General features: G+C 46.9%; 1 protein-coding gene across 1 annotated transcript; it reads right to left on the reverse strand.

Annotated features, from left to right (window-relative positions):
• Positions 1-571: 571 nt before the first annotated feature.
• LOC115159617 (neurofilament light polypeptide) lies at positions 572-3,586 on the reverse strand. The gene is made up of 4 exons (XM_029709506.1): positions 2,446-3,586; positions 1,944-2,068; positions 1,385-1,833; positions 572-1,250 (listed from the first exon to the last, which is right to left on the reverse strand). The coding sequence occupies exons 1-4, from the start codon at positions 3,493-3,495 to the stop codon at positions 931-933; spliced, it is 1,944 nt and encodes a 647-aa protein (XP_029565366.1). The 5' UTR covers positions 3,496-3,586; the 3' UTR covers positions 572-930.
• Positions 3,587-11,772: the final 8,186 nt, after the last annotated feature.

Consider the following 11,772-nt stretch of genomic DNA (forward strand, 5'->3'; position numbering starts at 1 on the left):
TTTTGAAAGATAGTTTCAAAGATATAGTTTTATTAAGTAAATGTATTTATTTATCAGAGACTCAAATGCATTGAATTTAAGCTTATTTGTTGTTGTTTGTTGTTGTAAAAATCGAAATTGACTGATTTTAAGGTTGTGTCATTAGATTTGGGATGTTGGGAATTATTGGGGAAAAAATGGGGTGCCCAGAAATTCTGAAAAAAAGGGGCCCATGCTGAAAAGTTTGAGTACCACTGCTCTACACAGTCTAAAGGAGATCAGACAGGCTATTGAGCATAGTAAGCCATCATGTTAATGTCTTCTTACAAACAGCTTATAAAGCATTTCATATATAGTTTGTTCAACATTTGTAAACAGTTTGTAAATCATGACACATAACCTGTTAATGGATTGATTGATCAATTACTTAATTGAGTCTGGACCTGCTGTAAGCAGGCCATTACATGCATTCAATTTGTGGTTAACTATGTGATCATGTTTTAATGCACACCTTCAATTAAAGGTTTATAATTAATATATTCAACAACTCATCCTTGTTGTTGAGTTGAACAGATCTGACATAGAAATGATACATATTGTTAATTGAGTTATTATTTAGCATAAAGCACAAAAACAATAAATTACACACTCTGCAATTGAATAGTATTTATTCAGTCATCCGAAACCACACTCTCGCAGACTTGCACACAGGCACAGCACACACATTCTTACACACACACACACTCAAGGAATTGTGTGACCAGACTTTAATTGACTTTTTATGATCTTTGCAAGCAGTAATTTTATGCAGTAGTGCACTAAAATATGTATTGTATTGAGCACCTTGTTAACAAGCACACTGAAGTCATTAATGTTGAGTATTTCTGCTGTTTGTCGAGCTGAGGTTTTTATTAGACTGTCTTTTGGCTTGTGGAGTCTTGGACCACAAACTTACTTTTTAGCCTTTGGTTTTTCAGACTGGTCTTTCTTCTCTTCGGCAGGTTTTTCACTCTTTCCCACGGTCTTGGATATCTCTGGTTCACCTTTCTCTTCTTTGGTGTCTGCTTTGTCATCTTTTTTCTCCTCACTTTTAGCTTCAGCTTGATCCTCTTCCTCTTTATCACCCCCTTCTTTATCATCTCCCCCCTCTTTCTTTCCCCCCTCCTCTTCCTCGCCTTCCTTTCCCTCCTGCTCCCCACTTTTGTCCTTATCGTCCTTTTTTTCTTCGTCCACCTTTGCAGTTTCTTCCTTCTCTTCCACCTCATCCCCAGCTATAACCAAAACATTTTATAATTGTGAATAGGGGAATAATTGTGTTAGTAGACTGTATTGTAAAAATGTTAACATCTAAGCAATGCATGACAACAATAGAGAATATTCTTTGAGGGATAATACTAATGCTAACCTTCTTCTCCGTCCTTAGCATCCTCCCCATCTTCCTTCTCCACCTCACCTCCCTCATCTCCATCTTCCTCCTTCTCCTCTCCACCCTGTTCCTCTTCCTCCTCCTCTCCACCCTCTTCCTCCTTCTCCTCTCCCTCCTCTTCCTTCTCTTCCTCCTCCTCCTTCTCCTCCTCTTCCTCCTTCTCCTCCTTCTCCTCTTTCTCCTCCTGTGGTAGGCTGGCAGAGTCCTGCTGGGCCAGGCTGGCAGAGATGACGTCATCTCCAGAGGCAAATGAGGAGCTGAGGAAGCGTGAAGTCATCAGGTAGGGGGCGCTAGAGCTTAGGCTGGACTGCATGGAGAACATAGAGCGGCCAAAGGAGGGTGTGGCCGACAGGGTGTGGCCGTAGACACTGGACATACCCCCGGACACGCCCACACTGAAACGAGACTCCTCCCCCTCCAGCAGCTTCCTGGAGAGTTAAAGGACAAAAGGTTTTCCTTGACCTGGACTTGCATTAGTATTATTACGTTATATTGATTTAAGTTGAAGCTCTGGTCAGTGCTCCTCATAGCATCCTACCTGTAGGCAGCGATCTCGATGTCAAGGGCCATCTTAACATTCAGCAGGTCCTGGTAATCCTTCAGGTAGCGAGCCATCTCCTGCTTTGTGGCTCCCAGCTCATTCTCCAGCTGGCCAATAGTATCCTACAGGAGAAGTTTAGAGGTAATGTGGTGGATAATGTGTGTGTTCTTACAGCAGGATACAGGTTCAGGTAAACTGCCAAAAAATGTTGAGTGTGACTATTAAAATGTACATTTGATGCAATATAATATATTTTCTCCTTTTACATTACTAAATCAGTTCCACTTTGCACAAATTATTAAAAACATTATTGGTGTCTTGTATTCTGATTAAGTCATCTATCTATTGATAAACAGTTTCTAAACATGCAATTAAGAAATACATTCACTATTAGATTGCATTCCTTCTGAGGTATTTGCTTGAATACAGATATAAATTCGTCCTGCAGTACCAATCCTGCAGTACCAGTATAAATTTGTCCTGCAGTACCACTACTGACCTGCATGCCATTGATCTCAGCACTCTGCTTGTCCTCCATGTCGTGCAACTGTTTCTCCAGAGACTCATTAAGACCCCTGCAGGCATCGATCTCCAGCAGGCGGGCTTGGAGCTGCCGGCGGTACTCCCCAGCCTCGTCCCTGGAGCTCCTCACTGCATCGCTGTGCTGGGCCACGCTCTCTGTTAGGGAGCCCACCTTCCCACGGAACCACTCCTCAGCAGACTGCATGTTCTTGGCTGCCAGCCTCTCGTACTGGGCCCGGATGTCCCTCAAAGCCCCGGACAGGTCCGGCGTGGTTGCCTCCATCTCCACAGCCACCTGGGCCCCTAGCTGGGCCTGGGCCTGGAGCTCCACCACCTCCCCCTCATGGAGCCTCTTGAGGAAGGCCAGCTCGTCCAGCAGGGTCTCAACCCTCTTCTCCAGCTCGGTCCTGGCCAGGGTGGCCTGGTCGGAACCACGCCGCGCATCCAGCAGCCTTCCCTCCGCATCCTCGCGGGCCACCACTTCCTCCTCGTAGCGGGCCTGCAGGGCGCTCAGGACTTGCCTCAGACGTTCCCTCTGCCCCAGGGCGGCCTGCTGCTCCCCACGCGCCTCCTCCACGGCAGTCCTCAGAGCCCGCGCCTCCTGCTCATACAGGGCCCTTAGACGGGAAGGCTCCCCATGCCTCTGCCTCAGCAGCATCAGCTCAGCCTCCAGCGCACGGTTCTGCTGCTCTAGCTCCCGCACACGGTCGATGAAGCCGGCGAAGCGGTCATTGAGCTCCTGCATCTGAGCCCTCTCCTGGGTCCTCACCGTGCGGAACTCAGAGCTCACCTGGGCCGCCTGGCTCAGCTCCAGTTCCACGGAGGAGGAGGAAGCCGGGGATGAATGCAGAGCCCGTCCAGGAGAGGAGTACTGCAAACGGGAGCTCACAGAGGACAGGGGAGAGGTGTGGATTGAGTAGGCCGAGCGTGACCTCCCCCTGGTCACCACGCCTCGGGGGGCTCCCTCCACATACCAGCGGCGGTAGGAGGAGGAGGAGTAGTAAGGGTCAAAGCCGAGGGTACTCATGGCTGTGCTGGGAGGACAGGCTGCTTTGTCTGGCTCTATGTGAATATGTCTGTAGGGCTCCGGTGAAGAACCCAGACTGATGCTGCTGCAGTGGCTCCAGCTTTTATAGCAAAAGGGAGAGCTCTGACGCAAGCAGTTTCCCAAACTCTGACTACGTGGGATCGAAAGCCTAACACTGCAACGGAGAGAGAGGGAGAGTGAGAGAAAGAAAAGAAGAAAGGAGAGAGAGGGGGAGGGAAGGAGATATAGAGATGGGGAGAGATGGAGATGGAAAGGGAGAGGGGGCAGATGAAAGAGAGATGTTTGTGTTTTTGATGGTAGAACAGAGGTTAACACGTTTTTAGTTGCTCTGCAGTGTTTCTGTCATACACAGTAACCTTGACTACTAATATTCACAAGTTAATGTACAGAAAAGTAGAGTCAGATAGCTAAAGCCTCTGGCTTGTGAAGTATATTATCTGCACTGTACCTTCACCGATAGAAAAAATGAATAGTCACATGAGATGACTTGAGTTTGTACTCATTTGAATGTAGGTCCTGCAGTCCTCTCTGCAGGGGAAGAGAATGGGCTGTCCTGATTCTACAGCAGCTTTTGTTTTTCCTATTATACACAGCTTGTAATCATACAGTGACACAGCACTTCCCCTGCTGGCCAATAGGAGAAATACACCCATGACCTCTGAAAACCTGCAATGATAAACACAGAACACAGCTATTTGGTCAAATATATGGTCAAATATATATAAATATATGGTCAATTATTTACTTATACGTCATGGCTGGTAAGCTACTGTTTGGTGCCTGTAGATACTACTTCTGCAGCGGAGAGTGGGGTAAGTCGTGCTAAAGGGTTAGCTGAGCCACCCCTTGTTTCTAGGAAACCATACACAAAATGAATATTGTGACCGAATGTTTAGGAAGAGGTCATCATTTCATGGAGTCTGTGAAGGAAGAAACCACATGTAAAAAGTGGTAAGCAAGTTAGGTACAAAAAAGGATTTTCACAAAGTAAATAAATGTATTGTGTTATACGTTTCATGATGCTTGTATCTAACCCAAAGTACATAGTTCTAAGACTGTTTTATACATCAGTTGTGGTCTCTATAAGCTTCAATATGAGGTCCTGAACCTAGCATGAAAGTGCATTCTTGTAGCTGTGTGAGCTAATATAGCAAAAATGTTTGCTTTGGGGTAAGTTGTGCCATTTGGCCAGTGGCAAATTGAGCCAATGGCTCAACATACCCTATACAAATGATGATCACATTTTGTCAGTTTTATGCATAGCATTTTTGCAATTTGTCATGCATATGAAGATAGGGCATTTTATTTTTACAGAGCAGACATTGTCATGCCCTGTTTATACAAATGTAAAACAAGCAGGGGTCTAGCCCCCACTTAAAGTTCTTGAAAGAACAGCCAATGAAGGTAGAGTCCATTCGAGCAGCAGCAAGGGATGAAAAAATTGACCGAATGACACTGAAGAGGTACATTAACAAAAAAGAAAACATTTACCTGTGTGGAAGAAAGCCTATGATAGAGTAGCAGAGGCACACAGGGGGCTTGCCAAAACATTGCAGCCGACTGATCTACAAATCACCTTGCATCATGGATAACTACTCATTATTATTTGTAGATCAGTCATGGATTTGATTATCTCATGGAGTCTGAGCTTGCTAAACTGATTATTTCCAAGGATACACAACATCCTGAAATATTCAGTGGGTCTCAAGTATTCACCCCCATGTTATTGCGTTACAAAGTGGGATTTAAAAATATTTAATTGTGAGTTTTTTGTCATTGATCTACATAAAATAGTACATAATGTCAAAGTAAAAATAAAATGTGACTAATTAATAAAAATATAGTCGTTGCATAAGTATTCACTCCCTTTGTTCAGGCAAGCCTACATTTGTTTAGAAGTACATTTTGGCTTAATAAATCACATAATAAGTCCTTCTGGTCCTTCTGAACTGAGCTGCAGGAAGAAACTGTTCAGGGATGTCACCATGAGGACATTGGTGATTTTAAAACAGCTACTGAGTTCAATGGTTGTGATGGGAGAAAACTGAGGATGGATCAACAACATTGTAGTGACTTCGTAATAATGACCTAAATGACAAAGTGAAAAGAATAAAAAAAATACACAGAATAAATGCAAAACTTTATTTTTGGGGCAAATCCAACACAACACATCACTGAGTAGCTGACATGTCACGCTCTGACCTAGGAGAGCTGTGTTTTCTCTGTTTAGTTAGGTCACGGTGTGATAGGTGGGTGGGCATTCTATGTTTTGGCCGGGTATGGTTTTCAATCAGAGGCAGCTGTCATTCGTTGTCGCCCGCCGGAGGAGATAGAGGCAGCGAAGGCGGAACGGCGATACTGGGAAGAACGGCTAAGAGAGCTACAGGAGCCCGAGAGGCAGCAGCAAAAACAAATTGGGGGGGGGGCACATGGGTAGATTGGCTAAGGCGGGTTTAAGACCTGAGCCAACTCCCCGTGCTTACCGTGGGGAGCGAGTGACTGTACAAGCACCGTGTTATGCGGTGGTGCGCAAGGTGTCGCCCATGCGCACTCACAGCCCGGTGTGCTTGGTGCAAGCTCCTCACCGTTGTCGTGCTAAGGTTGGCACTCAGCCAGCTTGGAGTATGCCCACTCAGCATTCCTGCCCTCCAGTGTGCCTCCAGAGCCCAGTACGTCCTGTGCCTGCTCCGCGCACTCTCCCTCCAGTGCGCCACCATAGCCCAGTACATCCTGTGCCTGCTCCTCGCACTCTTCCTCCAGTGCGCCTCCATAGCCCAGTACGTCCTGTGCCTGCTCCGCGCACTCTCCCTCCAGTGCGCCACCATAGCCCAGTACATCCTGTGCCTGCTCCTCGCACTCTTCCTCCAGTGCGCCTCCATAGCCCAGTACGTGCTGTGCCTGCTCCTCACACTCTTCCTCCAGTACGCCTCCCTAGCCCAATACGGCCGGTGCCTGCTTTGAGCACTCGGTCCTCAGTGCCTGTTCCAGCTCCACGAATAAAGCCTCCAGTGATAATCGATGGTCCGAAGCCTGTAGAGATGATCCATGGCACGAAGCCTCTAGTGATGATCCATGGCACGGAGCCTGTAGGGATGTTCCATGGCACGAAGCCTCCAGAGGTAATCCATGGCCCGGAGCCTGTAGGGATAATCCATGGCAAGAAGCCTGTAGGGATTATCCATGGTCCGGAGCCTGTAGGGATAATCCATGGCACAAAGCCTCAGTGATGATCCAGGGCACGGAACCTGTATTGATGATCCAAGGCATGGAACAACGCTCCTCAGTCCGGAGTCTCCAGCGACGCTCCTCAGTCCAGAGCGTCCAGCGACGCTCCTCAGCCTGGAGCCTCCAGTGACGCTCCTCAGTCCGGAGCCTCCAGCGACACTCCCCAGTCCGGAGCCTCCAGAGACACTCCCCAGTCTGGAGCCTTCAACGACGGTCTGCAGCCCCGAGTCTTCAGCGGCGGTCTGCAGCCCAGAGTCTTCAACGGCGGTCTGCAGCCCAGAGTCTTCAACGGCGGTCTGCAGCCCAGAGTCTTCAGCGGCGGTCTGCAGCCCAGAGTCTTCAACGACGGTCTGCAGCCCAGAGCCTTCAACGACGGTCTGCAGCCCAGAGTCTTCAGCGGCGGTCTGCAGCCCAGAGTCTTCAACGGCGGTCTGCAGCCCAGAGTCTTCAACGGCGGTCTGCAGCCCAGAGTCTTCAGCGGCGGTCTGCAGCCCAGAGTCTTCAATGGCGGTCTGCAGCCCAGAGTCTTCAGCGGCGGTCTGCAGCCCAGAGTCTTCAACGACGGTCTGCAGCCCAGAGTCTTCAGCGGCGGTCTGCAGCCCAGAGTCTTCAACGGCGGTCTGCAGCCCAGAGTCTTCAACGGCGGTCTGCAGCCCAGAGTCTTCAGCGGCGGTCTGCAGCCCAGAGTCTTCAACGACGGTCTGCAGCCCAGAGCCTTCAACGACGGTCTGCAGCCCAGAGTCTTCAGCGGCGGTCTGCAGCCCAGAGTCTTCAACGGCGGTCTGCAGCCCAGAGTCTTCAACGGCAGTCTGCAGCCCAGAGTCTTCAATGGCGGTCTGCAGCCCAGAGTCTTCAATGGCGGTCTGCAGCCCAGAGTCTTCAATGGCGGTCTGCAGCCCAGAGTCTTCAGCGGCGGCCTTCAGCCCAGAGTCTTCAGCGGCGGTTGGCGTTCCAGAGCCTCCGGCGATGATCCACAGAAGCGGGGGGATCAGTGGGCGGGGGGGTGCTGCGCCCGGAACCAGAGTCGCCGCCAATTATAGATGCCCACCCGGACCCTCCCCAATAGGTTCAGGGAGGGGGGTACTGTCACGCTCTGACCTAGGAGAGCTGTGTTTTCTCTGTTTAGTTAGGTCAGGGTGTGATAGGTGGGTGGGCATTCTATGTTTTGTGTTCTATGTTTTGGCCGGGTATGGTTTCCAATCAGAGGCAGCTGTCATTTGTTGTCTCTGATTGGAAGCCATACTTAGGCAGCCTGTTTTTCCCTGTGTTTTCGTGAGATCTTGTTTTTGTGCAGCTGTGTTTATGCAGCCCCAGAACGTCACGTTTGTTTCAGTTTCACCTGTTTTCTTGTTTTGTTCGGGTTCACTAATAAAATATGTGGAACTACCGGCACGCTGCGCCTTGGCTGATTTATGACAGGGAATTTGAAGATAGCACTCGTGACACAAGCATTGTGGTGGTTGCATAATGTTATGTGTATGCTTGACATCAGCAATGACTGGGTCGTTCTTCTGTGTAAAAAGAAACAGAATGGAGCAAAATCCTTGAGGAAAACCTGACTTAGTCTGCTTTACACCAGACACTGGGAGAGAAATTCACCTTTCAGCAGGACAATAACCTAAAACACAAGGCCAAATCTACAATGGAATTACTTAACAAGGAGACAGTAAATGTTCCTGAGTGGTCAAGTTACAGTTTTGACTTAAATCTTCTTGAAAATCTATGGTAAGACTTGAAAATTGCTGTCTAGCCATGATCCCGAACACTTTGACAGAGCTTGAAGAATTTTGAAAAGAATAATGGGCAAATATTGAACAATCCAGGTGTGCAAAGCTCTTAGAGACTTACCCAAGAAGACTCACTGCTGTAATCGCTGACAAAAGTGTTCCTGACATGTATTGACAGAGCAGTGAATACTTATCTAATCATGGTTTATTAGTGTTTTATTTTTAAATTATCTTAAAATAATGTTGGAATTTTTCTTCTACTTTGACATTACAGAGTATTTTGTGTAGATTGTTGAAAAGAAATTACAATTGAATCCACTTTGTAACACAATAAAATGTAAAGAAATCCAATAGGACTGAATACTTATGATACGCACTGTATGTAGATATATTTTGTTAAAAAATAACACTATATACTAAATGTAAAAAATGGCTCAACATACCCCACTCTCCCCCAGCAGGTGCTGTAATGCTAATGTGTATAAATTATGTCTGTGAAGATGTGTTTCTATTTTTGTAATGATAATGTATTGGTTTGTTTATTATACGGAATGGGTTATATTCATTCAAATAGATTTTCATGATCGCTTTTGCTGGAAGGGACACAGAGGTCTTTGAAGTTAGACTTCATGTTAATTCCCTAACAAGAAAAACAGTTTCATCTTTCAGCTGAAGCGTGAAGAGGGAACCATGACTGGTCAATAATACTGCTGCCTGCCTGCCCCATCGCCTGCTTGCTTGACTGCTGACACACACTTCCTCCTATTCCTCCTCCTCTTCCTCCTGAGGTGGAAGGGAGGGGAGGGGGGAGGGGACACCTTTGACACTGTCCAAGGCTGTTGACTGACAGAATGGATAGCAGAGTGACCAGTAGTTTACAGTATGAGGATCTGGTCAAAGAGCAGGCTGGTATGAGTCCGTGTTTGGATGCAGTATACTGTGTATTTTGGCTGTACTTATTGTGATGAGTGTATGAATTTGAGTGTGTTTGTATGTATTTTGCTGACAAGGCAACGACAATGTTTAGTGTAGGTGTGGGGTGCTGCCGCAAGCTGACTCATCAGTACAGTCGTGCTCACCCAGGACCCCCCATCCCATCCACACCACCCTCCTCTCCTCTCTCACTCCCCTCTCTTTCAACTGCACAATTATTCTGTCCTACTATATTCACCTGCTTTCTCTTTCTTGCTCTTTCTCGTTCTCGTTCTTGTTCTCGCTCTCTCTCTCTCTCTCGCTCTGTCTCTATCTCTCTCTTTCACTGCAGCATCCTCAGTCTTTATCTCTCTTTGTGATTCGTCAAGCTCTCTGCCCTTTTTTGTGATATATGATACACAGTTTGGCTTCATGCCTAGAGTTCCATTAATTTTGTATGTGGTGATATTGTATTTCTCTCTTTTCTCAATGTGGCTCATATTTTCGATTGGTAGCAGCGGGCATTAATTTAGCCCTAAAGTTTGGCCTCAGTCAGTTTAATGCAGAATCAGTATTTTCACCTGAACTGGCCCCAGAGTTTAAGTGGATGGTAGGATTGGTTTGAAACCTTGCTGCATTTCTACATGAATTGAATTTCAAACATCCCAAATAAGTATTTTCCAACTATACTTACTATAGTTATGATTCAGGGGTGGCAGGTAGCCTAGTGGAGCATTGGGCCAGTAACCGAAAGGTTGTTGGATCGAATCCCAATGTTGACAAAGTAAAAATCTGTCGTTCTGCCCCTGAACAAGGCAGTTAACACATTGTTCCTCGGTAGGCTGTCATTGTAAATAAGAATTTGTTCTTAACTGACTTGCCTAGATAAATAAAGGTCACATTTAAAAACATAGTGTGGAGGACTACAGTTGTCCTGTGAAGATCAAATGTGGTTGTACTGGGATGACACAACAGTGGTACTGTAGGCCTGATTACCAACAATGATGAGTCAGCCTACAGGGAGAATGTGAGGGCCCTGGCGGAGTGGTGCCAGGAAAATAACCTCTCCCTCAACGTCAACAAAACAAAAGAGCTGATTGTGGACTTCAGGAGACAGCAGACGGAGCATGCCCCCATCCCCATCAAGGGGGCTGCAGTGGAGAAGGTGAAAAGCTTCAAGTCCTCTGCGTACACCTCACTGACAATCTGAAATGGTCCGCAACCCCAGGGCTCTCCAGAGGGTTGTGTGGTCTGCCCAACGCATCACTGGGGGCACACTGCCTGCCCTCCAGGACATCTACAGCACCGGGTGTCACAGGAAGGCCAAGAACATTATCAACGACCTCAGCCAGCCAAGCGAAGGCCTGTCACCATCCAGAAGGTGAGGTCAGTACAGGTGCATCAAAGCTGGGACCGAGAGACTGGAAAACAGGTTCTATCTCCAGGCCATCAGACTGTTAAATAGTCACCACTAACCGGCCTCCGCCCAGTACCCTGCACTGAGCTATAGTTACTGTCACTAGCCGGCTACCTGCCCTATGTGCAGTACTTGGTCATGGAACACTGGTCACTTTAATAATGTTAACATACTGTTTTACACACTTCATATGTATATGATGTATTCTAGTCAAGGCCATCCTATTTAACTAATATACTATTCTTCAGATAGTATAGCGCATTGTTGTTCACGTCTAAAAGTTTTTTTTTAAGATATGAAAGTCAGTCAATCAGGAACATTTCAAGAACTTTGAAAGTTTCTTCAAGTGCAGTTGCAAAAACCATCATGCGCTATGATGAAACTGGCTCTCATGAGGACCGCATGAGGACCTTTATTTAACTCGGCAAGTCAGTTAAGAACAAATTCTTATTAACAATGATGGCCTACCAAAAGGCAAAAGGCCTCCTGCAGGGACGGGGCTGGGATTAAAAATGAAATAAAAATATAGGACAAAGCACACATCACGACAAGAGAGACACCACAACACTACATAAAGAGTTACCTCTGCTGCAGAGGATAAGTTACCAGCCTCAGAAATTGCAGCCCAAATAAATGTTTCACAGAGTTCAAGTAACAGACCTTCGTGATCGATATTCTGCAAAGAAACCACTACTAAGGGATAAAGGATAACAAGAAGAAGAGACTTGCTTGGGCCAAGAAACACAAGCAATGGACATTAGACCGGTGGAAATCTGTCCTTTGGTCTGAAGAGTCCAAATATGAGATTTTTGGTTCCAACCGCCGTGTCTTTGTGAGACGCAGAGCTGGTGAACGGATGATCTCTGCATGTGTTTCCCACCATGACACATGGAGGAGGAGGTGTGAGGGTGCTTTGCTGGTGACACTGTTGTGATTTATTCAAGGCACGCTTAACCATTATGGCTACCACAGCAT

Source organism: Salmo trutta, chromosome 23 (genome assembly GCF_901001165.1).
Source record: "Salmo trutta chromosome 23, fSalTru1.1, whole genome shotgun sequence".
NCBI classification, from domain to species: Eukaryota; Metazoa; Chordata; class Actinopteri; order Salmoniformes; family Salmonidae; genus Salmo; species Salmo trutta.

Bases quoted from the DNA above. Each gene is read 5' to 3' on its own strand.
- LOC115159617 (XM_029709506.1), bottom strand. From the start codon at position 3,495: ATGAGTACCCTCGGCTTTGACCCTTACTACTCCTCCTCCTCCTACCGC. The intron at 1,834-1,943 runs GTAGGATGCTAT...TTAACTCTCCAG, and splicing joins ATCGAGATCGCTGCCTACAG to GAAGCTGCTGGAGGGGGAGG. The intron at 1,251-1,384 runs GTTAGCATTAGT...TTTTGGTTATAG, and splicing joins TGCTAAGGACGGAGAAGAAG to CTGGGGATGAGGTGGAAGAG.